The sequence below is a fragment of the Bidens hawaiensis genome, unplaced genomic scaffold (assembly GCF_021521415.1).
Source record: "Bidens hawaiensis isolate Kalapana, Puna unplaced genomic scaffold, B.hawaiensis_p1.1 tig00011186_1, whole genome shotgun sequence".
In the NCBI taxonomy this organism is placed as follows: domain Eukaryota; kingdom Viridiplantae; phylum Streptophyta; class Magnoliopsida; order Asterales; family Asteraceae; genus Bidens; species Bidens hawaiensis.
The window spans coordinates 673,244-701,211 of record NW_027491868.1 but is presented as its reverse complement, the minus strand read 5'-3'; the positions used below and the strand labels follow the sequence as shown (position 1 = coordinate 701,211).

Here is a 27,968-nt window from a genome sequence, read left to right as displayed (position 1 = left end):
ATATGTAAAATAAAAATAAAAAAAAGAAAAATGCTCAGCAAGATGTTTTTTTTTTTCTTTTTTTTTTGGTTTCTTTTTTTCACTCTTTTTTTTTTGGTTTTTATGAAATGCAGAACTACATCAAGTACACGCTATTCACCACAATCAGCTACAACTAGCATATAACAGATTCTTAACTAAAAGGAGAGGTGCGATAAAGATCCTAACATTTGTAAACCGGTTGTGTTGAATTGCTGTAATTCTCTATCCCATGTTTCATGAATCAGCAGCTCCTTTCTTCATGTTGATTCAAAAATCGAAATGTTTTAAATCTGCAGAGTTCACTGAAATAAGGTAATTTGTTAATTTGATCACAAAACACTAGAAATATATGAAGTAGCATTAATACAACTCAGGGGGGTCAAGCACAACAGCAGCATTTCATTTCTATAAAATCCATATAATATCACATACATGTACAACCTAAAATGATATATGCACAACATCCTAAGCCATACCTAGAGGCATCGTTTAACTATGAATTGCAACTTAAATTCAGATAATGAGAGAACAAATTTAGCTCTTCAAAAAAATTTCATTTATGTTGAGTCACATCATTTTAAGTTTTCTATCTTTAAATGTTGTGTTAAGTCTCACATGATTCTATTAGACAGACATAAAAATTCCCTTAAGCCACGTATTTGGTTCGGACCATGAGACCGCATGCATTCCTAATGTACTTGGTACACACACACGCGAGAGATTTTGTGTAATGTTCAATTAATTAAATAAGCTGAGATTTTAGAGTAGGTATGGCTATAAAAGCCCATGTATTGGTAGCTCTTCATTTCTTGTGCTACAAATTTAGCCTTAACAGATTTGTTCAATGAGAGGGTTGATAAGATGTTTAAACATGTACTTATTTAAATAAAAACAGTATGTTTGAAATAAAAACATACCGTTTCAAGCATTAATAACTTTTTTTTTTCAAACAGAGTAACTTACTGTTTTATATGCTAAAAAAAGAAATAAAAATAAAATTGGCTTAAGCAGTCAAAGTAATCAAACCAATTTCAATTGATCGATAGTTTTGTTTGAATTTACCCAAATGGGTAAGAAAAATTCTTAAACCGGGATCGCCTGTTTAGTCGAGATTTTTACCCTACATACTCATATCGGCACCTCTATTAAACATTGACACGTGCACTATTCTTGGCATCTAAGTCAATTACCACACGTTACAAGAAACACTTACAAAAACAAACTTACTAACCTTTGCAAAGCATATTCCACGAATCACCGGCAATAGATAGCTTGATCAATTTGAGGAGGAATTTGTTTAATCTCAGTTCCCAACTCCTGTTCAATTCTATACCTGTAGAGCAGCACAAAGATGTTAATTAGGTAAACTGTAAAGTATAGCAAGATATGTCACTTGGAAATATGAGACTACATACAAGTTGAAGCGGTCTTCATAGGTTATCAAATTCACAGCCAAACCCAGATGTCCAAACCTTCCAGACCGACCAACCTACAATCACAACACCAATACTTCACTTCATAACATTAGCTCAAGCATGTAAACTTGTTTAAGAAAAACATACCCTGTGCAAATACGTCTCGGCATTCCTAGGAAAATCAAAATTAATAACCACATTGACTGCTTGTATATCGATACCCCTTGTGAATAGATCTGTTATAGCAAAAACAAAATCAGTTATTTCTTTTTTTTTCTTTTTGAGAAATAAACTTTTAATAGCATTTTAGCATGTACCGGTACAAACAAGATTTCTGCATGCGCCGTTACGGAAGTCATGAAACACTCGATTACGGTGATCTTGTAACATTTTAGCATGAATATAAAAGCAAGAATAACCTAGCTCTGTAATCTTCTTGGCTAATAGCTCTACACGGTTCACAGAGTTACAGAAAATGATGGATTGGTTGATTTGCAGCTGCGCATAAAAATCAGTTATTTCAAAAAGAAAAAAAGAAAAAAAATGTTCTAGTTGCGAGTAAGCGTGTAAACAAACCAAATGTTCAGTAGACACTAGACAGTTCGTGAACTGTTCGGCGAAAGTTCGTTTATTCAATATACAAACAAACATGAACAAAAATTTTGTTCATTAACTTTTAGTTAACGTACGAATAAACACATGTCTCGCCGTTCATTTATGTCCGTTAGTTAAGTTTTTCTAAATTTGTTCGTTTACGATTTAAAATTTTTTGACCCATTGCAACTTAGTTTAGTTTTAATAGCTTTTTAGGCACAACCATTCTTCTACACATTACTTTTAACTGGTTTCAGCTCAGTTATGTTCGTTCGTTTATATTGTTAAAGAACGAAGATCAATGAACACAGACATGTCTTAACGAATGAACATGAACAAGAAAATCCCGTTCAAGTGTTTTTGTTCGATCATTTGTTTGGTTAAAGTACGAACAAATACAAACATGCTTTGTTCGTGTTCGTTCGGTTCGTTTACAAGCCAAGTTGTGAGTTGTGACCAAACCTTTGAGAAAAGTGTGTTGAGGCAGTGAACCTTTTGCCTTTCTTCTACAAAAGCATAATACTGTGTGATACCTTTAAGAGTAAGCTCATCCATTAAGTTAACAACATATGGTTTTTTCAGGTATCTGTCTTTGAAATCTTTGACAGTAACAGGAAATGTTGCTGAAAACATTAAAATTTGTCGGTTCGCAGGAAGAAAACTGATTAGTTCCTCCACAGACGGTTGAAACTCAGGGGATAATAACTTATCAGCCTGTAATATAAAATTACTACTAAAGTCAGAATCAAATAACCAAACAGTAATTACTAAAGTAAGTGGTGAAAATGTTACTATTATATATTAATACCTCATCCATAACAAGCATTGCACAGTCATTAAGTTTGCAAATTCCTTTTTTGGTAAGATCAAGAATTCTTCCAGGAGTACCAACGAGTAAATGAACGGGTTGATATAAACGCATGATGTCATCTTTTAAACTTGTTCCTCCGGTTGTTACCATTACTTGAATTTGTAAATGCTTTCCGAGTTCCTTGCAAACTTGTGATGTTTGAAGAGCTAATTCTCTAGTTGGAACCAGAATCACAACTGTATATATTATTGACACCAGAAGTTAGCAATAATATAATTTAGAAGTATTAGATACATGTAAGTAATATTGTAATAACCTTGGATAACATTGTTGTCTGTATCAATTTTCTCAAGAGCGGGAATGCAAAAGGCTGCGGTTTTCCCGGTTCCGTTTTTAGCTCTTGCGAGAATATCACTACCGGTTAAAGCAATCGGAATACTTTCTTCTTGTATAGGAGAAGGTCTTTCAAAACCCTTTTCATAGATTCCCATAAGTAGCTCTCGTTTCAAAAAGTAATCTTCAAACTCATTTCCTTTAGTTGCTGTGACATCCTGTATAGTAAAATACAGGGAAAAAAATGATCGTCTACTATCATAATACATGATATAAAGTAACAGACTAGAGTTAAAAAAAACTGTCAAAAGAACTTAATCTCATAATGTGATTCATCTTCCATTTCTGGAATATCCCAGAGTCACAAAAAAGCTTTATTTTCAAGATTTTAACTTAGTTAAATATAAGGCATCATTAAAACTGTATTCGTGACCGTCATCCACTATAAGAGTCGACTGCCACTAATACAGAATAACAATGAACTCATTATGCTTTTGATTTTCTCTAAGAAGTCGAACCATCAACCATGTATGCTCAACAATACATTTTGTAGGTTAGTGAGATTGCGTTACTTTTATAATCAGCGGATACACCACTTGCTATTAACAAGACGGTAGCATAATGACAGTCAAAAACAACAGATATGCTACTAACTATACACAAAGAAAGGATCTATCATAATGACAGTCAAAAACAAGCTCCAGAAAGGATCTATTATTATTATTAAGCAACACATCACATAACGTCAACTGTTGCATGCATACCTCAGTCTTGTAACGGTTATCCGCTGCCGGTATGTTTAACTGCGCCTTCCAATCTTGAGAACTAAAACCACAAAACGGATAAATAAATATTAAATAAATAATTTCACGGCAAGTTATCAATAGTTTAAACCACACACGACATATACATGTACACAAACATTACAGAATTAAAGCAAAGAGAGAACTTCAGTTTCTCACACACCAAAAGAACGCCGAGTATCAGTCAAAGTAATACTTGGAAACAATATCCTAACTTCCTAAGAGTTCTTGGTAGCTATGGAGCATTGTTTAGGTCTAACAATTTCATAAATATTCCTCAATCAAACCAAATTAAGAACACAGAAAACATATGCATCTACAAAAAGTTTTCCTCACTCAAGGAGTAAAAACACGAGAGAAATGAAATGAATATATATTGGGCGTAGGCGGAAGAAGAGAGGGGTTTTAACAAGTATGATTATTCTTCTATCAAATATTTCAAAGTACTAGCAATGGCAGTTGAACATGAAATAAGCATGTAAACCTACACACAAGTGCCTAAAATCACCATTTATTACCTATACTATATCATATCACATCCTTATTAACAGACCTAATTAAACACATATAAAAGTCAATTAAGTCACAGGCATTTGTAAATAATTAATTACACGAAATTACAAATTTGACCTTAAATCTACAGACTGCACCGTTTTTTCGACTTCAAAATTGATATTATTATTATTATTTGGAGTAGAAGAGCCAGGGGCGTTAGGGTTGAGTTTTTGCCACTGCTGCTTCTGATTGTAGTGCTGTTGATTTGGCGGTGGCAGGTAGTGTTGTTGTTGGAATTGATTTGGATTACGGTGGTGGTAATTAGGGTTTGTTTGAAAATGACCACCGCCACCGCCGCCGCGAGGGTTGTTTCCGATACCGGGAGGATACCGGCGATTGTTACCGTCGTTGTTGTTCATCGGAAGATGATTATTATTATTTTGATTGTGTATTGAAGGAGGTTTTGGGTTGTTTGAAGAAATGAGAGTCGGGTGGGTGCGGAGTGAGCGATGCGTATAGTGTGTGTGTGAGAGTTCAACTGTTGACGGCGATAGGAGTTGTTCAATAATAAAATATATAAATAAAAGGCCTCATCCAATCCAAGATAAATTAGGCATTTATAACAACTTTAATATAAAAATAATATATAGAATTTTATAAAATAAATTTTATAGAAAATATGAAAAAGAAAGAATTTACATGAATCAAACGTAAAAGGTTAGAGGAGTTGGATTCATTTTTGATTTCTATAAATCTCTCGTCTTTCTTTACCGCAATATTAGTGAACGTCGGCTTATTCTTCAATTTTCTGACGGTTGTAGACTTCTTTCTTTTCATGAAATATAATTTGTGTACTTTCCTTTCAATACTCAAGGAAGATTGTTGGAAGTTATGTGAGATATGTTAGAATAAAATTAGTGATGAAACGTAAGTCATGATTCACAAAAGTTAAGTCAGTCTATGAAGACCAACTCAAGGATCGCCAAAGCTACCTTTGAAGAGACAGAAATCTATTGACAAAAATAGATATCATATTATCAAGACTTATGCTTCTACACCTTGCTCGGACACAAAAATAGATATTTGAGCATCAACACCTATGCTTCTACATCCCTGTTTGTTGTCCACATTGCACTAAGCACAAAATAGTATACATTATATATTCACATTCACGTATTTAAATCAAGTAAACACAAAATATGAGAGGGGGGGGGGGGGGGGGGTAGAGAGATGGAGATAGAGGGGGAGAGGGATATAGAGCAGTTGTAAACCAAACTTTCTATTTTGATGGGGTTTCAATTAATATAACATATTCTTGTCTCTTGAGGTTAATCATTATGTCTTTGTATTGCTATCTTTGTTATAAATAAAAGGTATATTCTCTCTTTCTCGTAGTTGATAGTTTGATTTATCATTTTGCACAACTTAGCTCTCGTTGAAATCATTAATTGTATCAATTGTTGTTCAAACAACCTACAAGGGACCAATGACGATGTTGATCCATGAAGGTATGTTTAAAAGTGAGTCTTGCCCAATAGTTAGTCCACACAAATATCAATCATCAATGACTTTGGTTATTTCCGTCAGCAATAAAGTTAATACTAGTAGTGGCAACTTCAAACAATGGTAACCGGGTGTTAACAACTACTTGTGCATAAGAGACAAGTTGTACGATCACCGGTAACAAAAATTACTAAGAACTTGACGATGGGGTTTATATATACATATTTTGTTTTGAATAAGTAACATGATATTTTGAAGTCTTTTAACATAGTTAAAAACTTAAAATACTCAAATAAGAAACGTGTTACGTGGTTATAATTTTGAAAAGAGACGTAACGCATATTATTATTTTTTACCGTGCACGTTTTGTTGATGGACGATTTGGCAGTAAAAAACGCTTGGCAGAAGCACATACATGCACATGCAGATCCTTTAAATGGAAATTGATGAGTGATCAATCGATCGATCGATCATGCTTTTGGCATCAAAATTTGATACCAGATTCCGGTAAGTTTTAACCGTTGATCGCAATTTTTTTCGTTATCAAATGATCAGTGAATTCATTTGTAACCCTAATTATATTATTATTGTGTTCAGAAAGCCCCAAATTTATGGATTTGGATGGTGTTTGGGTGTGCATTTCCAAATTGATTACTGCATTATTAATCTTTACTTTTGTGAATAATAGTTAATTACTAAATGAATCTGGATTATCTGATTATGTTAACCTCAAAACAGTTAAATAATTACAACTGAATCCAGATGAATGTATGCAGATGAACGATAATGAATACATGCTTATTGTAATTATTATCATCATGTTTTGGAATACAGATATTATTGAAGATTAGATAGTCTTGTCAGTTCGGTTATCCTGTTCAAGATACTTGATCATGGCCGATCAACATAATTCTGATGATCATCTGAGTACAGATAAACCTTCTGATGAAGGCGTAAGTGGTACAGCTGATGTTGCTCTTGATAGTTTGAAAGCAAAAGATACTGCTGCAGATAAACCTTCCGATAAAGATGACAAAGTAGCCGAAGTTGCAGTTGAAAGTTTGAAACCGAAAGGTGTTGTAGACTATTAAATATAGATTATTACTAGTCGTTATTATTCATAATTATGGTATAGTTGTGTCTTTTACACAGACAAAGATAAACAGTCAGATAAAGATGAAACTATAGCCGAAGTTGCTCGTGTTGCGGATGAACATTCAGATAAAGGTGATAGAATAGCTGAAGTTGCACTTGAAAGTTTGAAAGAAAAAGGTGTTGCAGATAAACATTTGGATGAAGGTCAAAGTAGAACGGAATCAATGTCTTCTGGATCGACGGTGGAGATTAATATCAAGACGTTAGATTCACAGTTACACAACTTCATTGTCGATAAAAATGTATTGTATATATACCGTCCTACTCCTTTTATTTGGTCCTTTGTTATCCCTGTTTGCTAGTTGTAAATGCATCTTTTTTGCAAAAATTAAAAAAATCAGATGCCAGTTTCAAAATTCAAGGAGAGTATAGCGAGTGAAGTTGGTCTTTCGGTGGATCAACAGCGGTTAATCTTTAGAGGCAAGGTGTTGAAAGATGAAGACCCTCTTTCAGAATACCGTATCCTATTATTATGCTACATAGTATTAGGTTGTCAAGTGTAGAGCATATGTGTTCATTTTTAAATCTTAAGATTGCTGACTCTTTATGAGTGTTTCTAACCATTTTCATAACAGGTTACAATAACAAATTTTTCAATTTATTTTTCATATCAGTAGTTTCCCTTGATAGTTTATAGATGTTGAAAGTGGGCATACACTGCATCTAGTGGTTAGGCAACCATCTGAATTTCAACCCTCATCTGGCTCCCCCAATGCGGAGACAACTGCAAGAAGCAGCAATGCAGGTGAATTTTGGTGATACCTTCAAAAAACATATGAACAAATTACTTTGATGGATTTTTTTTTGTGCATAACATAAACATTTGTAATTAAAAAATATATACTTTAAAATATGAACCATTGATCAAAAAAGTAAACTATGTATGTCTATTCCTTTTGCCTCTCACACATACATGTGATGACGTATGCATTACATTGTTTAATTTTCCAGAAAGTTAAACTTATGATTTTCATCCCAGGACAAGATCATAATGGTACTGGTACACATCCTCGTGTCGGGCATGTTTCACATAGTGTAGTTCTTGGGACATTTGGTATTGGAGAGCAAGACGAAGGCGGCACTCCAGATGTTAATCAGGTTCTCGATTTCTCAAAATTGTTGTCTATAAAGCAAGCATTAATGTGCTTTATGGTGTAATATTATAGTTTAAAATTTATTTTTTTTCCGTTCAAGGTGATTGGGGCTGTTCTTAATTTCTTTGGACAAGGCCTAATTGCTGGTGGTGGTGCTGCACAGCCACATATGCAGGTGAGTTATGGTCTTTCTTAGTTTCATGATGAGTTGTGTGCATTTAAATGATATTATAACTTGATATATGTTGACTGTCTACTTGTTTTCAGTTTAGTATTCCCGTGCAAGTTGCACATGGAAATGAAACCGGAAACCAGTCCCAGCCTAGAAGTCCTCGTCAATCAATGCTCGTGGGAGCAGTGCCAGCTGTACCTACACTTACTATGGTAGTAAACACGTTTTGAACTTTCTTATATTATGCTAATTTTTTGTGGGAGAATTTTGATATGCCATACTTTATCTGTATTTTCTACACAGCCTTACTTGGTATATGTTTACTCACCTGCAGCCAATTCCCGAGTCGTTATACACGCTTTCTGAGTTTATGAACCACATGGACCGCACATTATCTCAAAACAGAAGTAAGAATTATTAATTTCTTATTAACTTAACTATACAATCTTTATATTGTTTTAGGACTTTTAGATAGTACGGAAGGCTTCCCATCTGTAGAGTTAACCCACCAATGCCCGTGGCTTGCCATCATTATCAGCTTTGCAGTTGTTATGCGACAAGCACAACGTCTTCTTAGTGGGCCAGCTATTGATTCTTTATCTGTACTTACCTTTCTCTAAACCATGGTCTAATTAACATATTTTTAATGATAGTTAGATTAAAAATTTTATTATGTAATTTTGTAGCATATAGCAAGAAGGCTAGAGGAAGAGGAGGGTTTTAGTGATGCCACAGTGAGAGCCGAGATTCAAACCGAAGCAATGCGGTCTGGGCTTGCTATGCAACATTTGGGTGCTCTTTTGTTAGAGTTAGGTCGTACAATGCTGACGTTGCGTATTGGACAGTCACACGTATGCTATTAGATATTTCTTCAATGATATAGTTTTATAAATATTATTGTTTACAAGTACTTATGGTAAACATTTCAGGCTGAATCTTCTGTAAACGCGGGGCCTGCTGTTTACATATCTCCTTCCGGTCCTAATCCTATTATGGTTCAACCGTTTCCTCTTCAAACTAATTCTCTCTTTAGTGGTGGTGCTAATCCTGCATTGAACCATGGGCCCTTTGGTCCTGTTGGAATTGGAGCGGGTCAACGAAATCTTAACATACATATCCATCCTGGTCAGTAACTAAAACCTAACCACTACTCATGTAATCATGATATTTTTCTTATACCATTCATATGAGTAGGTCCAAGGGCAACTAATGTCGAATCAAACCTAGGAGAGCATGCTAACATAAACCGTAAGTTTTTTTTACTTGTTTTTATAAAAAAGAAAAGTATTTTTGTTTTACAAGAAACTTTTGATTATTGTTCATGATAATAGCTACCAGAGGAGCTGTTGATAACATGAGAAGTGGAAACCAGAGTTCTGTTGGTATGTTTATGTTTGATAATTAGTATGTTAAGTTCAATTTTTTAATTAATTTAGCTTGTGAATTTGTGTTGAAGTTTGTTATTTTTCATCCAGGCCAAGCAGATGCTGGTCTTCCAGAGGTTCGGACAGTACGCTTTTATGTTTGTTTCTAGATGTGGTAGTTTTGGTCCGTAGTCGATTTGGGTTATCTTCTATCTCAAACAGGTTAAATAAAAAGGTTTGCTAAATGGAAAACTATTTTTTTATCCAAAATTTAGATTACTTTTTAAAAGGTAAAAGAGTATTTGGGCCAACTCGACCCGATTTTGACCCACTAGCCATAAATATAATTACCAGAATGCCACTTATAACAGGATGCAGGAGCTAGTAGCACAAGAATGAAATCGCTAAGTGAAACAGAAGGTGGTTCTTCATCCAGTCGAAACAGCATTCCCCTAGGACTCGGTCCGGGAGGTTTACAACCAAAGGTAGGCCCATGTTCCATTTCTATTTGTAAAAATCGAACTTTCGGTTTGATTTCGGTTTTGCTATCAAGCAGAAACAGAACCGAACAAAATAAATGATTTTAAGTTATTTATAAGGAATTAATAAATGGTGTAGGCCAAAAATTTTGGTCCAAATGTGTAATAATAATTTACATTTTAGTTAAAAAAAAAAAAGAAATTAGTCCCAAAGTTGCATACCCAAAGTCTACATTTTGGGCCTCTTTTTCGACCCCAGATTTTTAAGCCCAAATGGTAAAACTAAAAAATGCAAACTGAACTATCGGTTTCTGGTTCGGTTTGACTTTTGAGTTCAAAACGGGAGCCAATGAACGACAGCTCTAATTATCAGCTTTCCATTGCCATGCAATTGTTTAGACAAGTAATGTATACACTAAAATTGTCTACAAAATGTGATATTAGAGACGACATCGACAGACAAATAGTGGCGGCGCTTCTACTTCATTTGCTAATCAAAACCAACCATCTGCTGGCGGCCAGTTGGATCCCGCCGCCATCATGAATCAAATTATGCAAAATCCCGCTTTAAATAATATTTTGGCTGGTGCTGCTTCCAATCAAAACGGGGCCGGATCTCAAGACTTTTTTAGGAATATAATGGGTCAACTCGCTCAAAACCCGGAAATGATGAACTCAGTCAACCAGATTGCTCAACAGATGGATGGTAATCAAGATGTAAATAGTATGTTGGCTGGCATGGGTGGGCCTGGTGGAGGTGGCAGTGGCAACCTTGATATTTCAAGTTTGGTTCAACAAATGATGCCATTTGTTTCTCAAGCTCTCAATAGTGGGAGTTCAAGTACAAGTACAAGCACAAGTTCAAGTTCAAGTTCGATTCCAAATAAGCTTCAACCGGCGCCTTCTAGAAAAGGTTCGCTAAGTCGACGTTTCAGTAGTGTAAAGAGTATGAATAAAAATGAAAGAAAGAGTGAATTCCAGGTTTGTTCTAAAACATCATAAATCATTTTATTGATTCATGGTTTGCGTTGATGTTATTGGACTGATGCGGTGAACTGGTTCATGTATGTAGATGAACCTTGAAAACGCAGCCCAGAAAATAATGGAACATTACCCGCCTGTAGAAGTATTCTCATCAGTGGTTCAAACTGCTGCTGCTTTACGCAACGACGTTTATGACGAAAACGCTATCAATGCGTTATGTACGGAAGAGGAGCTTGCTCAGGTTAGCATCTTCACATTCGACTCGTTTACTTATTAATGGGTCAATTTGGTAAGTCTTCTTAAACGGGTCAAACGGGTCAAATCATAAAGTGTAGCTAGTTTTTAATGCACACACCCTCCTAAATCAAATTTAGGTTGTTTATGTAGAGATATTGTCTTTGTAACGTAATTAACACAATAGTTGTAAATTAAGAAATGGACAAAAGTGTTTGTGAGCCAACCCAATGAGGCCCGGCCCGATTCAGTCTGTACTAATTAAGAATATTAAGTTTGATTCACTTGTATGTGGATTTGCAGGAATTTATTGAAATGTTGAAGCGTGATATTTCTCGACGACTTCAGTAGATGTTGGTCAATGCAGTTCCATTTCCCTCCTTTTTTTTTTTTACCATTTTTCCTTTCATTTTGGTTGTTTTCGGTTGGTGAGGTAGAGGATCCTTGTAAGGAGGTAACCCGAGGCGATATTGATTAAAGGATTGCTGGCTTCTTGATGTGTTTTGTTGGTGCATTTGTCAATTTTATTGTTTTGCCTTGTGTTTAATGTACAAAGTAGTTTTTATTTTTTAAAATAAAGTGGAAATGGGTGAGACGTTGTTATTAACCTTAGGATACCTTCTAAGTACTTGTACAAAATATATATGCAAAGCATGTTTCAACACTAACTCACAGTTGATTACCTTTTTGTTGAAAACATGTTAACAATTGGCAATCGACTAATGTTGACCAAAATTAGCACATGAAGATCACATAATCTAATGCATGAATTAGGTTTATCAACCATTTTCATTGTGATATGCCATAGCATAGCAAATGGAACAAAAATCATGTCACGTAAACAATAAAAAGAATGCAATAACATCTAACACACACAATGATAGTAAGTACCAGCCACGAGATTCATTTACTTCAAAATTGTTTAGTAGCCTCAACAAATTAACCATGAATGATATTCATAGAACAATATACACTAACTTTAGGTTTATACGTGAAAAGACGACTTTGCTCCTGGACCTATCACTTTTTAATGGTCAAACAAACGTTGACTAAAGGTTGTGCTAAAAGTAGACGAGATTTACCAAAGGGTAAGGATATTTCCATATATCACAGCATGTTCAAACTAACATTGTAACAAACATTATATCAAGTTTATACACCCTACACTGGGCTCGTAAGGATTTCAACACGTACATATACCTCCAACTTCAAACTTGTTAGTATTTAAACGTCTACACAACCGTCCTTCAATGTCATACACCACCATCTCCCCGCCGCCCACAACCACAACTTCGCCATTCTCATAAAAAACCACCGCTCGATCAACAACAACAGCACCGATTCCATCAAGTACAACCTTGGTCCAAGACTCCACCACCCCATACTCCTTCATCACCCAAACATCACCTTCCACAAACACCACAAGCCTTTCACCCGTAACAAGTTTAATCCCATTCTTAACCTCAACACCCGCATCACTACAACACTCGGGTAACTCCACTTCACTAAGCGTCTCATCACTTAAACTAAAAGCAACAATTACACGTACAAAATCTTCTCCACAATCTTTAACACCAATCCAATGAAGAAACCCATTCACAAACACACCCGAACTCCGCTTCCCGCAAGTATGATCATAACGAAACCGACACACCCGCCGCCATTCATCCGTCTTAAGGCTATAAACATGCACGAAAACATTCTCAACATCATTAACCGCCTCATCATTATTATAAAACGAGACAGTAACAACCTTATAATCATCTTTCACACAATCATAACCAAATCCAAACACAATATGAATCTCCCTCATCTCATCAACAATATCGAAACCCGACTCGGGTATTTCGAAAAACACCCTTGTACTAGGGTTTAAAACAATTAAGGTATGGCCACCGTCCACGTCATGGCCGGACACCAACACCAGGTCATTGCAAGAACCGAGGAATGTGAACATGTCGAGATGAGGGTTGAATGGTAAGTGAAGTTGGGTTGGTGTTAGCAGTGTGGGTGGTTGTTGGTGGTAATTGAATGGGAGAGTGTAAAGTGATTTGCCATTTTTGTAGTGTAAGATGAAATGTTTGGTGTTTTGGTGGGTTTTGATGAATTGGGGTTGTGATAATTGGAAACCATTTGAAACGGGGTTGAGGGTTTTGGCGGGAAGGTGGTGTGGAGTTGCAGTGATGATATGATCAGTCGGAGTGTTGTGGCCAGACGCCGCCATTGTTGACCTTGAGAGTTGAATTTGGGTTTGGGTTTGGGTTTGGGTGTGGAAATTGTAGAGAGAGTGGTGAATGATATATTAAAGAAAGTGAAAAGGGGTTGTAAGAAGTAACCGTTTGGTTTGAGTTTTCAGACAAAGTTAAGGTGGATGTAGCTCGACCGGCAGTCGGCCTGATTATAATTTGTGGCTGGGGTGGCAAATGGGTTGGGTTGGATCGAAACGGGTTCGGGTTATAATAAGTCCAGGTCGGAACGGGTCAAAACGGGTTTCGGGTCAATTTTTTTTTAAACGAACTAAACGTTTTAGCTTTTTTACTTTTTATTTTTATTTTTTTATGTTTGTTTTATATTTGAGTTATATTTTTTATTGTTTGTTTTTTAATCTTGGTAGGGTTATTAAGTTAAAAAATCCCTTAAAAAAATTAAAAAGAAAAACCATAAAAAAATCATAACTTTAAATATAAATAAAAACGAAAAAAGTAAAAAACTAAAATGTTTCATCTGTTATCGTCGTTCATAAAAAAAAATCCTGAGAAATTAACCGAAACTGAAAAAAACAACGAAACGAAACAAGAAAAAAAAAACAAGTGATCTATGTTACTTTGTTGACCTTGAGACATGGAAAAGAAGTTGGACAAGTTACAACATCAAATGAATTACCTCGGGGCTTAATTTTCATGAGAGTCATAATAGAAATGATTTACATTGAAAATGAATAAATGAGTCAAGAACGAACTTTTGCTGGTCGCTGTCCACGTGACGCGGGGAGGATTAGGGAGCCTCGTCAAGCGACACCTTGAGCCAGTTTTATAAAAATTTTGATTTCTTACATATTTAGCCCATGTACTCTATAAATGAATTTTTAAGCAATTTTAGGGGTTTTTAATGGTTGTTTGACGAGTTTGAAAGTTACGAGGATATAAATTAAGTTAGACGAGGTTAAATACTAACATAAACAATATTTCATTAATACGAAAAGATCCGAATTACAATCCCGAGTGGGGTTAAACATAAACGAATACAAATATGAAAATCCGAGATGTTACAATTCAAAAGAGAAAACCGACATATTGTGTTTTAGTTCATGATGTTTGGCATATTATGATTTAGGGGTAAAGTTAAAATACAAATGAATACAAAAATGAAAAGTTTAAGAGGGATTTGTGACCACACAAAAATCCCCTTAAAAATAAATTCAAAAAAATATAAAAAATCATAACTCATAATTTAAATAAAAAGCGAAAAAATTTTAAAACCAAAATTTTTCACTACCATTCCCGTTAAAAAAATCAATGAAAAGACACAATGCCGAGATCAAAAACACAATGACGAAAATGAACACATGACACAATTATAACTAAGAAAAGACACAATAGATCGCAAAATATAACACAATGCTGAGTAATATAACACAATATCAAGAAAAAAAGACATATGCCAATGAAAAAAGACACAATCAATGACAAAAATAAACACAAAACAAAATTATAAACAAAAAGACATAATGATCTTTTTCACTCACCACTATGTCTTTTTTTTAGAACAAGAAAGACGGTGAAAACATTTTTAAGTTTTTACTTTTTCGTTTTTTATTAAATATTGAGTTATGAGTTTTTTATGAGTATTTTTACGTGACTTTAAATCCTTCTCATTTTATTCCATTTGTAAAATAATTTGACTATGATTTAGTTCATGGTGTGTTTAGTTCATGTGGATCAAGGATCAAGTGCATAATTTATGATAAATATGTTTTAGTTTATGATCAATGTGTTTTAATTCCTTAGGGTTGTGTGTATTTAGATGGGTTTGTGTGTGCTTTTAATTATCCTTCTTATTTCGTTTAGTAAAATTGAAGTAACCGGACAGAAACACGCTTTGCTTGTTTTTAGTTTATGTGCATGGCTACTAACTAAATGACATGCGGTGAAGGTTAACGCTTATGATATTTATTATGACCTCATGTTCGAAACCTAACACTAAGAGTTTTATCCACGGTGATGAGTTTTCCTTTATAGTACTTCTAGACGTGTCAGACCTGAAACTTCAAAAATAATATGGACGATTGACATTACAAGACAGACTCTAGTTCCAAACACTCTTAAAAAACTAAATAAATGATTTGAATAATTGTTTAATAATCCAGAAAAAAAATTGCAAATCAAGACTTGAACTTTTGACTATTACCATTTCAACCCTTGTAGTACTTTGAAACTTTAGCATCCTCGTCACCACTGAGCACCAATAATAACAACCAAGAAACACCCATAACAGAGAAACGGATAAACCTCTCTTCCTCACACACAAACACACTGATCTTCAAGGGCTTATCTGATGAGTGTGAAACCTTTTTCTTGATAATAAAAATGGAGTCTTTATCCCTAATCACCACCACCACTACCACTTCTAAATTCAGGTTCTCTATCCCATGTTACAATAATACCAAATTTTATACAAGCCTTCCTTTTAATCACAAAAGACTCAGGAAATTTGCAGCCTTTGCTGCTAAAGATGAGCCTAATTTTGACAGTTATGACCAAATGGAGCTTAAATTTGGGAGGTTGATTGGTGAAGACCCTAAACTTACTCTTGCTAAGGTTCATTTCTCTCTCTGTAGTTGTTTTATTTAAAGTTGTGCATTTAATGGTGAAAGTAAACAGATAATATGTAAAAAAGGTTGAGTCTTTTTGACAATTGTATGAGATTTTAGTTGAATTTTGATAGTGGGACTGGGATTCTTGAAGAATTTGAGGTGGATTTGATTTGAGTTTTGGTCAAAGTTTTGATTTTTAGTAATTTTGAAGTTAAGGGGTTGGTTTCTTGACATTTTAGTTAAAATTTTGAAAGCAAAAGTAGAATTTGTTGAAATTGTGAAATTGGTGTAGATGATTCTGATAAGATAAAAAGATAGCATTTTTATTGTAAGTGATTAGTTTTTTGGCATTCTTTTTGTTGAATCCTTAAAATAGAAGTAGAATCTTAAGGCTAGTTTGATTTAGGTACTATTCGAAGGGCATGATAAGTACACTTGTCATGCTAATTAATCTTGGAATTAAACCGCATTGCCACCCATTTCTACTTTTTTTAGTGTTAAGAAAAACGGACCATGTAAAGTGATGCATGTTATAATCTAGCCGATATAATTTGTTAACCGAAACACCGAATGATATAGAGGAGTTATTGATGTTTCAAACCATCATACTTGTCTTTCTGTTGTAAACAAACCCTTTTTGCAAATTGAGAAAAGATTAAAACTTTACTCTCACAACATGACTAACTTCCACAGTTTTTGTCCATAATTCTGTTTTTTGTGCAGATAATCGGTAGAAAAACAAATCCAGAAATGTCTTACTTGGAGATCGAGAAGTTATACAATAAGAAAGGTCTTAAAGCATTTAATGATATAGAGGAGGTCCCATTTGATGTATCAGATATTAGAAAAAAGCCCAATGATTCACTTGACGGGCTGAATTTGTCCCGGCCCGTACCCAAGAAAGGGGTCAAATTTGAAACAAACAATTCATCTGATGGGCTAAACTTGACCCGGCCCGTACCCAAGAATGGGGTCAAATTTGAAACAAACAATTCATCTGATGGGCTAAACTTGACCCGGCCCGTACCGAAAAAAGGAGTCAAATTTGAAACAAATGATAAACCGGTAGCACCACCCGAAGTAAAAAGACCAAATCAGCCCTTGGCTAAGGCTCCCAGTAATCCCGTGCCAAGTGTGCCGAATGTTGAATTAAGGAAACCAACTACTTTTAATGAGGATGATGGTTTGACCTCAATGAAACCGAGGCCAAATTTTTCGTATAAAGTTAACAAAGAAGAGGAAGAAAATCGGTTTACTGATATGACAATGGTGAGGAAGCCTGCACCATTTGGGCAAAAAGAAGAAACCGAAGTTGTGGATGATGATAGTGAAAGTCAAAGTGAAATCCAAACAGATGTTTCACTCCTGCAAAAGCCTGGGGTCGCACCAGTTTTGCAACAAGAAGAAACAGAAGTTGTGGATGATGATAGTGAAAGTCAAAGTCAAAATGAAATCCAAACAGATGTTTCACTCCTGCAAAAGCCCAGGACCGAACCACTGTTGCAAAAAGAAGAAACAAAAGTTGTGGATGATGATAGTAAAAGTCAAAGTGAAATCCAAACAGATTTTTTTCTCCTACAAAAGCCTGGTATTGCGGTGAATCAAGATTCTAGAGATCAAAATGAATCAAGGGAAAATGTGGATGCTTTGAAGTTACAAGAGAATGGTCACGAGGATGATAATTCAACTGGTAATGCCGGTGATTTATTATATAGTTGTAGTTTTGACCCATTTAGTAATAACTAGGTTGACTTGAGACATGTTTTAATCCCAAACGGGCCAAATTAAGAAAAGTAGCTAAAAGAGAAATGAGTCAAACAGGTTGAAAGCCACCCAAAGCTTCCAATATCGCTTGATGCGTAGAACTTTCCAATATTGCTTTTGTTCAACTATTTGTTCAAATAGGTTGACTTGAGACGTGTTTTCTTAATGCGTAGAACCTTCCAATATCGCTTTTGTTCAAATATATCGATTATAAGTGTCTTAAAAATCTTATTTTACAATCATAATTGACGCAATATTTATTCATAATAAGATGTAAAAAGTGGACAACAAGAGTTTCAGGTTAGTTTGACCCGTACTAGAAAATGACCCATTTCAACTGAACCCATTTTGACCTGTTACCCAACATGTCTTACCCCTTTCTTGCCACCTATAGTATTGTCCAAAGCAGGACTTTTCTTGAATAGTCAACAAACAAGAATTCTCATACATGACAATTTAAGCTGTGTAATGCTGTTTTGTTTTCATTAACACGCTATTACATCTTCACATATTTGTTCTTTCTCAAGGATCTCAGCCTTCTGAGCAAACCGAGTCAGGTTCTGATCCTGATATTGCAGCCACCTTGAGAGGACCACCTAAAAGGTACTTTAAACTATTCTACATGATGTTAATTGTGATTTTATTGGGCATTGATTGCATTATGAACAAGTTGACGTTTCTTTTGTTTGACTTCTTGATCGTTGATGTGATATAATAGATTAGATCAACCTGTCAAAGATACACCAAAGATTGAGAAACCGATTTCAAGCCCACCAAGTCCAAAACCTTATGACAATGCTATTGACATTGAAAATTTACCCACAACACCACTTTTGAAGGTGCATGACTGATTTTCTGATACGGTCAAATGACAATATTACCCTTTGTTCTCTGCTAGTTCTCACAAATATTTCATTCTATAGAGTCGTGAAGATACCGACTGGAAACGAGCTCAAGATTTGTTGAAAACAGAAGGAAGGGAAGAAGTGGAACTCATAAACTCAAGCACTCGGGGGTTTTTTGTAAGTGTTGATAATAAAGTTTGAATCTTTTTATGTTGGGGATTCCCCTTTTGGTGATTTTACCGTTTTGCCCTTTTTTGTGTAGGCGTCTTTTGGTTCTCTGATCGGATTTTTGCCTTACCGAAATCTTGCCACCAAGTGGAAGTATTTAGCTTTCGAGTCTTGGTTGAGAAAGAAAGGGTTGGATCCTGCTATGTATAGACAAAGTCTAGGTGTTGTTGGAGGCTATGATGCAACAAGCAAGTCAACTCCCGAGTCAACCGTAGATATTAAAAAGTTCGAGGGTGAAATATCACCTGATATGAAACTTGAGGACCTTCTTGCAATTTATGACCATGAAAAACTCAAATACTTGTCATCATTTGTTGGTCAGGTTTGAATCAACAAAGATGCTTACTTAAATCGTTAAAAGTTTATTAAACTTATAATAACAAAAATAGTTATGATACTCTTGTTGCAGAAGGTAAAGGTGAACGTGGTCTTAGCGGATAGAGACACAAACAAATTAATATTTTCTGGAAAACTGAAAGAGAAGGATGAATCGATTGAGAGAAAGAAAAATCTCATGGTGAGATTCTTTTTTGTTTCTTGAATTCTTTCTATGAAACTATAATACTAGTATAATTTAAGCTCGTATTTTACTCTACTTGTGCAGGCAAAGCTTAATGTTGGAGATGTTGTGAAGTGTTGTATAAAAAAGATTACTTATTATGGTATTTTCGTTGAGGTATTAATCTTTTTGTTTACCACTAAAGTTAATTTTCGACTAAAAGTCTTCATTTCTAGCCAAAAAGAAACATTATTGTCCTTAACAAACCTTGAAAGTAATGTTTGTATTAATAAGGGTAAACTTGTCTTTTCACTTGCCTTTCTGACCCATGGTTTTGATCTGGTAGGTTGAAGGAGTACCTGCATTGATTCACCAAACTGAGGTGTCGTGGGATGATACTTTGGACATCATATCTCATTTTAAAATCGGGCAGGTACCTTGCGTGTTGTATTGTTAAATAACATTTTCATATTCAATTAATTCTAATTTCTTGACATGCTCAATAATTACACTAGTAATAATAATAATCTTTGTTCATAGATTGTTGAAGCGAAGGTTCATCAATTAGATTTTTCACTTGAACGTATATTCCTATCGTTAAAGGAAATTACGGTAATCTACCCTCTGTATTTATTGGATCAAACATATATCTAGAAGTTAAGATAGTAAAAAAACTCAATAATAATAATAATCTTGTGACAGCCAGATCCGTTGATCGAGACTTTAGAGGCTGTTGTTGGTGATCAAGCTAACTTGGGTGGTAGATTAGAAGCAGCCCAACTCAATGAGGAGGTTTTTATCTTTACAATTTCTTTATATCATATTACAATGCACAAATAACTTTTGATGAATATTGCATACCACATATAACTTGTACAGTGGGCCGAAGTTGAATCACTTGTGAAAGAACTGCAACAATACAAAGGAGTTGACCAAGTAAAGAAAGGTCGGTTTTTCTTGAGCCCGGGTTTGGCACCAACATTTCAGGTAGTTTTTTTTATATTGTTTTGGCATTTAGTGATCCTAAAATGTCTGGATTTCATATTAAACTACGCATTATGAATTATGTGTAGGTTTATATGGCGTCCGCGGTTGAGAACGAGTATAAATTGCTTGCACGAGCAGGAAACAAAGTACAAGAGGTATTAATAAGTTACTTGTAACCTTTAAGGCCTTTTATCAAAGGTCTCGATTTTGAAACCCGGTCCCATTGGTTAGCGGTAAATTGGTGGGACCTGGTGAACAATTATAAGGAAAATTCTTGCGGAAGTGTGAAAGTATAAAGTTTTAGACCTCGAAAAATGTAGTAAACGTCTTAAGTTTGTTGTCATTGTGACAGGTGATTGTAGAGACATCGATGGGGAAAGAAGAGATGAAATCCGTGATCTTAACATGTGCCAATAGAGTTGAGTGATTGATTCCCATATGGTTCTTGTATAGTCTGTATGATCATTGTTGTGGTAAAAGATGGGTTGATGTGTATGAGCCTTTTAAACTAAAGTATTTATAATGTGCATGGGAGGTTATTGAGGTGATGAGTGGTCCACACAAATATAAATCGGGAGTAAATCCAAATTATTTCAAGAAAAATGTAACAATGATATGAAATTCTAAGTTTATACATTACACACCATTCTCGATCATTCTCCATCATTCCATTAGTGTTATTTTAGCTTTTCCTCAATCATTTAATCACACCACTCAATCTATGTTATACTTCATTTTAAATCATTCCATGTATTTATATTGTTTAAAAACCAAAAGAATGGTTAAAGAAAAGAAAAATAGTTGATTGACGGAACGGTTGATTTACCGGTGCGAGGGTGGTCGTTTGCACCCCGTCACTAGTTACAAGAAGGAGGGGGGGGGAGAGGGGTTCCAATGGTCTCATGGGCTCCACCTCAGCATCCCTGACGCTTCCTAGTGCATACCACATGCCTAAGGTGGATGGTTGGATCATATTTTAATTTTAACCTTTAAAATCTCATCTGCTCGTTTTTTAATCACTTCTCATCTCTTGTTTTTTTTTAAATTGCAAATCCACATTAATAGATAAATTAGTTCCGTGTATTGTTTTAACTTATTATATCTTTATGGTTGAAATAATTTAAGGTGTCTTTTAGTTTTTGAAATTGACATGACGAGTGGACCAAGAAGACGCCTGTTCGATTACCGCTCGACCTAAGAAAACATGTCTTAACCATGTAGGGATTCATGCTTGGTGCATGTATTTCTGGTTTGTTTAAGAACCACACCAAATTATGTGATATTCGTATTATACCTGACCAAGTACTTGTTAAGTAGTTTTGAATAAGGCACTTGTGGCATATAGTTGGACATAGATTTTTAAAAACAAAGGTATAGAGAAATTTGTTTATTAAGCGGATTTAATAATGATTGACTAATGGTAAGCATAACTAGACCATGGATTAGTAAACCGCTTACACTTACAAGTTACAATATGTTAACTATCATGAAGAAACATAAAACAGAAAACCAGTTACTTGGGCTTGGGCAGTAAAAAGAAGCTTGGGTTTGGGCTTGGATTAGGGCAATTGACTGTAGTAACTCACTATACATATCATATCCAGTTGTTGTAAAATCCTAATTTATTTTTTACTTTGCGTTTGCTACTTAATTTTGTATATGCTTTTTACAAAAGTTCTTTCACTTAGGCCTTTTGTTTTGGAGGCTTGAATAAAAACAGCCACTACAGTTTGAACCAATAAGATATTATATCTAAAATGGGTTCAAATGAAGATACCATTTGTAGTTGCTATTTTTATTCAAAAATTCAAACAAGAAGTCAAACAGAAAGAACTCTTTCCACAAAAAGTTCTTTTAGTTTTGGATTTTCATTTCATTTTGTGTTTACTACTTGAGTTTAGGGTAAAGTTAAACCACAAAGTGCAACAAACAAAAATAATATGATGATAAGAAATTTAATTCATTGATCTTAGATTTGAAGGGCATGAAGATAATAGTTCATTGATGGTTTTCTCTCTTCACATGCTGACATATGCTAATTCTTCCATCATTTTAAAATGTCTATAACTTTTTCATACGATAATTTTTTAGCAATTTTTTACCATAATAACAAATGTTTTTTTACCATATAAAAATAAAAAAAAGTTAGTGTGTTTTTTTATATTGTGTTATTTTGTTGTTTATTGTGTTTTTTAATTGAGTTTTTCTATACATTGCGTTATAGATTTTGGTTATTGCGTTTTTCAATTGGTACTCATATTAAAGATAAAAATTAAAATAAATATTACGTCATTGTCTCTTTTTGTTCGTTTTTTGTTTATCATTGTGTCTTTGTGTTCAATATTTGTCTTTCTACCTATCGTTGTGTTTTAGTCATTATGCTCAGCATTCACTTAATTTGAAAAAAATAGTATTATGTTTATTGTGTATTACTTTCAAGTCATGTGTAATATGCAGATTTCATTATGTTTTACGTTTCAGGTCATTGTGTTATACGCATTTACCATTGTGTCTTAGGTTTAGACCATTGTGTTATATGTATTCATTATTGTGTTTTACATTTCAGGTTATTGTGTAATATGTATTTATCATTGTGTTTTATATATATTAGATAATTTGTTGGTATTTTTCATTATATTTACATATTATTACACAACGGTGTTTACTAGTATTTAAGAAAAACACAATGATCAGTTGAAAGACACAATGCCGAAAAAAACACATTAACAAACAAAAAGACAAAAAAGACACAATGGTAAGCAAAAAACATAATGACGTAATTTTTTTTATATAACAAAATCATACTCGTATTAAAGATACAAACGCTTATTATTGTGGTGAATTTTATTTAAAAAAAATATCATATAAAAAACTTATAGACGCTAATTATGGCTTAACACACTTCTCATTTTTGTTAGCATTTCTTTTACTTTGGCTTTTTGTTTGGAGGCTTGAATAAAAACAACCATTACATATATTGTCTTCATTTGAAAAGATTTTGGATATACTTACCACTTGATTTTAGATATCCTTTTTTCACAAAAAGTTCTTTCGATTTTAGATTTTTATTTCAGTTTGTGTTTACTACTTGATTTTGTATATATGCTTTTTACAAAAGTTCTTTCACCTTTGGCTTTTTATTGTAGTTTGTGGTTTACTAATTATTTTTATGGATTATGTATGGATTGTGTTGCCCTTCTAGTTTTGGTATCAACAATTTTGATGAGGTCCCTTGAGATCCCACTTTCACCATTTTTACTAGAAATTTGAAAATTTCAGTCACTTTTTCAATCCCGATGCCAGCTAAATGCCAGCCAACAGGACTTGACTAAATTTGATACCCCAACTGAGGTTGACCCCTACACTGTAGGGATTTATTCCCTATAACCTATTTTGCTTGAGTCTCGACCATTTGACTTAGCGAATTTCGACACCTCACCCGAGATTGACCTTGATCCTCACTCTTGAAGTTGCTTAAGACTCGACAAAACCTAATTCTAATCATCTATGTTCTACTCTGCAAGATTTGATTTCTCTGACCAGGATGGCAAACTTTCGCAAAACGCTATTCATCGAACCACATTTTTACCATGAATATGAAAGTGAACACTTTCCATGTGTGTTTGGAGCATAGGACAACCTTTATCGACGGGTTTGGTTTTCTTCTAAATATAAATATTATTCTTATGATTTAAATATGTGTTACATGTGTTTTATCAAAATTTATCATTGTTATATTGTAGCTTAACATGCCTAGTCCCGACGTGACTAAATTTGATACTGTCCCACGCTCATCCCTAGTCCCGACGTGACTAAATTTGATACCTCAACCGAAATTTGACCCTTTTACTGCAGGGGTATTCCCCGGGACCTATTTGTTTTCAGTATCAACCGTTTGACTTAGCGAATTTCGACTCACCCAAGGTTGACCGAAATCCTCAAACTCTTGAAGTTGTGCCTCCTTCCACATAACCTATTTCTAATATTGTTCAAGACGGGACTGACAACTCCCAAACGCTTCAAGTTGCGCCTCATACTCAACCATCTACAGGTTCTGGAATATTTAGCTGCTCAGGCCAAGATTGCAAAGTATCACAAATCGCGTTATCTGACAATGCTGATGGAGTTTCGCAAAGTGTTGTTTGTCGAACAATGTTTTTACTACGAACCTGTAGTTGAACACTTTCCATATGTGTTACCGGGTTGGTTTTCTTTTTAAATGAAAAATTAAATGTGTGTTACATGTGTTTTATTTAAAATTTATTATTGTTATATTGCAGTTGAGCAAACCTTACAAGAAAGCATAAAAAATCTATTTCTCAACATAAACCTGCATAGTCATGATAATGCTTTACTCCAGTTTTGGAACTTTACCATAGCCACAAGAAAGCTCTCACCAAGGGATCTCCGACGTGCGATGATGACTATGGAAAATCAACCATTTGCCGCCGAAAGACCTCACATTAATCTGACAACCTAAAGGAACTCTAAGAGTGTTACTCATGTGGATAGTCTACAACCAACTATAAAGCATGACTTAAGTTGATTACTTCTGTTATGTTTCTAATTTGTAAAAAAGAAGACGAGAGTTTTTCAGTTGGATGTATTGAGTTGGTTGCAAACATCAAGTGTCAAACTAACTCAGATAAAATCTTGTACGTTCATGGATTTAAGGTGATATATATATTTTCTTAAAATGAAAGGATTTTACATTTAAGGTGTCAAACTAACTCTGATGGAGAAAGCACCACCGATAGTGAGGCGAACAAAAGATCTGGCTGCAAAGGTAATAATTGATTATCAATAATATTTTCTAATTATTAATCAAAATTAATAATTTTTTATACAAAAAATAAATGATATTTTATTAAATATATGAATGCAGGGTTCAATCTTTGTATGGGTGGCAAGCAAGGTAATCGCAAGGGTTGGAATGTTGATTCAAATAGGTTGGTGACTGTTAAAGTTGGATGGAAGGATTCGAATATCAAGTTTAAGGTGTTTAAGAATGCTCTGAGTTTCTCCAAAGTTGTTTCCGAGATTCAATCGAAGCTTAAACTTCAAATGGGGCAGTATAAGGTTGAATATATTGACTTGGAAGGAGATTGGATTCTTATGACAAGTGATACGGACCTGCAATGCTGCATCGATGAAACTTGTTCAACTCCAAAAGATGGTGGTGATGATACAATCTATCTCATTGCGACAGAAGTGAAAGGAAAGGTAATTGAGACTTAAGTAACAAGTGTTTTATGTTTTTTTTGGGGGTATAAATTGTTGGAAGTATGAGCTGCATTTTGAAACTTGTGAGCTAGTAAATATTCTTAAGTAGGTGATTAAGACGGTATATGAAATCTAACCTCATCTTAGTGCTTGGCTTGTCGTTTTGTATCTACACAAGGGCTAGATGCCTTTTCAAAGTATGAGCTGTAAGTATAATCCAATCTCTACTTAAATATACTTGTTCAAGTAATCCGATTTTAAAGTTTGTTTGTTTGAATGCAGTAGATTTGCTTGCATTTTGTACATTTGAACTTGTTTTTATCATTTTCATGTGAACCGATTAATGTGTGAAGATTACATGTTTATTATGTGTACATTTCGTTGATTCTATGGGTGAATACTGTTTGGAGGCTTTGATAAAGACAGCCGTACAGATTTTAGTTTCATGTGAACTGATTAATGTGTGAAGATGTCATGTTTATTATGTGTACATTTCTTTAATTCTATGGGTGAATACTGTTTGGAGGCTTCGATAAAAACAGCCGTACGGATTTTAGTTTCATGTGAACTGATTTATGTGTGAAGATTTCATGTTTATTATGTGTACATTTCGTTGATTCTATGGGTGAATACTGTTTGGAGTCTTTGATAAAGACAGTTGTACAGATTTTAGTTTCATGTGAACCAATTTATAACACAAACCAATCATTTGAAACTTAAATTATTTCTACTCAATTATTTATTATCCATGCATTTATAACCGATTCACATTTGAAACTTAAAAGGGGTATGACAAGTATGAGAACAAAATACGTTTAGTTTAGTTTCATATGTACAGGGTAAATACGAATAGCCTAACAGGTGAAAGAAAAAAATGGGTTGGGGGCTTTGAGCTAATATAGATACATTTTACTGTTTTAGTATAGCTTAAAATGGATCGAGTAAGATTGGCGGCCCCAAAAATCCTTTCATTTTCACTGTTTGTATCTCTGCTTTTTGAATAATTCCCAATCATTACATCATAAACAATACAAAACTCAGCCTAAAATAAACACAAATCCATTTGACTGTTAAAGTTGGATGGAAGGATTCGAATATCAAGTATTGATACACCTAAAATATCATAGATTTTAATCAATTAATATGATGTCATTTGAGAACATTTGTTCATATTTATCCAAAAAAAACATGATTATCTCAAAAATCATATTACCTGAACTTTGATGATATAATCATCCTTAGAATCTTTAAAATTTGAAATTGATTGATGATGATAAATTTGTTGTCATTAATATTCTGTGTATGACAAATTTTTAATTGACTTTATATTTTACAATTAAAAGTTTTCATGGATATATTATCATTTATCTAGAGTTGGTATGTACTTGGAGAACCTTTTTTTGTGATACGGACAATTATATGTGGCTATATCAAGAGTTATAAGCATACCTATATGTTACCTTATTAAAAGTTACAAGCAAGCATGGACTAAAGATTTTGATTCTTGATAAACAATGTATACCTACTAATACAATCACAAATATAGGGTAAAAGGAAGTTTTTACCTATTTGTAACATATTTGTGTAATCTTAGTTATATGATATCTGTAAATTTAATGTAAATTATAATTGTATTAACAATATATGATCAATTTGTTGACTGTATTTCACTTAATTGCTACTTAATTGTTATAGTTTAAAATTTTCATCAATTACCTGTAATACACGGATCTCAAACTAGTAGATAAATAAACTAACATGGGCATATATAGTTAGTAGTTTAGCTATGGATATTTCCTTAGTTGCATGGAGTTCCAAGTCCGAGAGACTTCTTGTCCTGAGGGACAAGCCAATTTACACAAACCTAGATGACTTGGTAGGGGCCCACCCATCGGGGTCCCAGTTTTCCATGATCTTCTTGTCTAATGAGCTCATTTTCCCGAAGGACCAAATCTCCTACTTTAAACTTGACCTCCGTGACTCGGGAGTTATACTTTTCCACCTTCTTTTTGTACTCTACTTCCCTCTTTGCAGCCATCTCCCTCCTCTCTTCAACTAAATTTAGATTTAGCCTGAGGTCATCTTCATTCTCACATCCCATTTTCTGCACTCGACTAGTCGGTGAACCAATCTGAAACATCCTAAAATAGTA

At 34.2% G+C, this 27,968-nt stretch overlaps 5 protein-coding genes and 1 long non-coding RNA gene across 8 annotated transcripts; 4 read left to right on the top strand and 2 right to left on the bottom strand.

The window, feature by feature from the left end:
• Positions 1–86: 86 nt before the first annotated feature.
• LOC143537400 (DEAD-box ATP-dependent RNA helicase 8-like) lies at positions 87–4,943 on the bottom strand. Of its 3 annotated transcripts, none has more exons than XM_077031184.1 (10): positions 4,608–4,943; positions 3,939–3,999; positions 3,158–3,392; positions 2,839–3,077; positions 2,493–2,744; positions 1,754–1,934; positions 1,584–1,672; positions 1,437–1,510; positions 1,253–1,354; positions 87–323 (listed from the first exon to the last, which is right to left on the bottom strand). In XM_077031184.1, the coding sequence occupies exons 1-9, from the start codon at positions 4,889–4,891 to the stop codon at positions 1,276–1,278; spliced, it is 1,494 nt and encodes a 497-aa protein (XP_076887299.1). In that variant the 5' UTR covers positions 4,892–4,943; the 3' UTR covers positions 87–323; positions 1,253–1,275. The 3 variants fall into 3 exon arrangements, with proteins under 3 accessions (XP_076887299.1, XP_076887298.1, XP_076887297.1); XM_077031183.1 differs by having other exon boundaries at positions 88–311; XM_077031182.1 differs by having other exon boundaries at positions 88–311; positions 1,249–1,354; positions 4,608–4,942.
• Positions 4,944–7,924: 2,981 nt separating this feature from the next.
• Positions 7,925–8,875, top strand: LOC143537376 (uncharacterized). Its single transcript, XM_077031157.1, has 3 exons — positions 7,925–8,228; positions 8,325–8,399; positions 8,497–8,875. Exons 1-3 carry the CDS (start codon positions 8,010–8,012, stop codon positions 8,524–8,526), a joined length of 324 nt encoding a protein of 107 aa, XP_076887272.1. The 5' UTR covers positions 7,925–8,009; the 3' UTR covers positions 8,527–8,875.
• Positions 8,776–11,486, top strand: LOC143537414 (uncharacterized). Its single transcript, XM_077031191.1, has 8 exons — positions 8,776–8,803; positions 8,859–8,998; positions 9,083–9,247; positions 9,326–9,521; positions 9,591–9,644; positions 9,872–9,906; positions 10,132–10,245; positions 10,684–11,486. The coding sequence occupies exons 1-8, from the start codon at positions 8,776–8,778 to the stop codon at positions 11,239–11,241; spliced, it is 1,290 nt and encodes a 429-aa protein (XP_076887306.1). The 3' UTR covers positions 11,242–11,486.
• A 1,154-nt stretch (positions 11,487–12,640) lies between these two features.
• LOC143537413 (F-box/kelch-repeat protein At3g06240-like) lies at positions 12,641–13,681 on the bottom strand. Its single transcript, XM_077031190.1, has one exon. The coding sequence runs from the start codon at positions 13,679–13,681 to the stop codon at positions 12,641–12,643; it is 1,041 nt and encodes a 346-aa protein (XP_076887305.1).
• Positions 13,682–15,871: 2,190 nt separating this feature from the next.
• LOC143537399 (uncharacterized) lies at positions 15,872–21,178 on the top strand. Its single transcript, XM_077031181.1, has 14 exons — positions 15,872–16,274; positions 16,994–17,960; positions 18,562–18,637; positions 18,753–18,873; positions 18,958–19,056; positions 19,142–19,429; positions 19,517–19,624; positions 19,712–19,783; positions 19,953–20,039; positions 20,147–20,218; positions 20,309–20,398; positions 20,486–20,593; positions 20,680–20,748; positions 20,946–21,178. Exons 1-14 carry the CDS (start codon positions 16,044–16,046, stop codon positions 21,018–21,020), a joined length of 2,463 nt encoding a protein of 820 aa, XP_076887296.1. The 5' UTR covers positions 15,872–16,043; the 3' UTR covers positions 21,021–21,178.
• Positions 21,179–25,322: 4,144 nt separating this feature from the next.
• LOC143537375 (uncharacterized) lies at positions 25,323–26,100 on the top strand. Its single transcript, XR_013136047.1, has 2 exons — positions 25,323–25,379; positions 25,479–26,100. It is a non-coding gene; the product is annotated as an uncharacterized LOC143537375 (long non-coding RNA).
• Positions 26,101–27,968: the final 1,868 nt, after the last annotated feature.

Bases quoted from the DNA above. Each gene is read 5' to 3' on its own strand.
- LOC143537400 (XM_077031184.1), bottom strand. From the start codon at position 4,891: ATGAACAACAACGACGGTAACAATCGCCGGTATCCTCCCGGTATCGGA. The intron at 1,935-2,492 runs GTTTGGTCACAA...TTTTATGCGCAG, and splicing joins TCAACACACTTTTCTCAAAG to CTGCAAATCAACCAATCCAT. The intron at 1,355-1,436 runs GTATGTAGTCTC...GCTGCTCTACAG, and splicing joins TATGAAGACCGCTTCAACTT to GTATAGAATTGAACAGGAGT.
- LOC143537376 (XM_077031157.1), top strand. From the start codon at position 8,010: ATGTATGTCTATTCCTTTTGCCTCTCACACATACATGTGATGACGTAT. The intron at 8,229-8,324 runs GTTCTCGATTTC...TTTCCGTTCAAG, and splicing joins GCACTCCAGATGTTAATCAG to GTGATTGGGGCTGTTCTTAA. The intron at 8,400-8,496 runs GTGAGTTATGGT...TTTTCAGTTTAG, and splicing joins CTGCACAGCCACATATGCAG to TATTCCCGTGCAAGTTGCAC.
- LOC143537414 (XM_077031191.1), top strand. From the start codon at position 8,776: ATGGACCGCACATTATCTCAAAACAGAA. The intron at 9,645-9,871 runs GTAAGTTTTTTT...TTTTTCATCCAG, and splicing joins AGAGCATGCTAACATAAACC to GCCAAGCAGATGCTGGTCTT. The intron at 10,246-10,683 runs GTAGGCCCATGT...ATGTGATATTAG, and splicing joins CGGGAGGTTTACAACCAAAG to AGACGACATCGACAGACAAA.
- LOC143537413 (XM_077031190.1), bottom strand. From the start codon at position 13,681: ATGGCGGCGTCTGGCCACAACACTCCGACTGATCATATCATCACTGCA.
- LOC143537399 (XM_077031181.1), top strand. From the start codon at position 16,044: ATGGAGTCTTTATCCCTAATCACCACCACCACTACCACTTCTAAATTC. The intron at 17,961-18,561 runs GTAATGCCGGTG...TTCTTTCTCAAG, and splicing joins CGAGGATGATAATTCAACTG to GATCTCAGCCTTCTGAGCAA. The intron at 19,625-19,711 runs GTGAGATTCTTT...CTACTTGTGCAG, and splicing joins AGAGAAAGAAAAATCTCATG to GCAAAGCTTAATGTTGGAGA.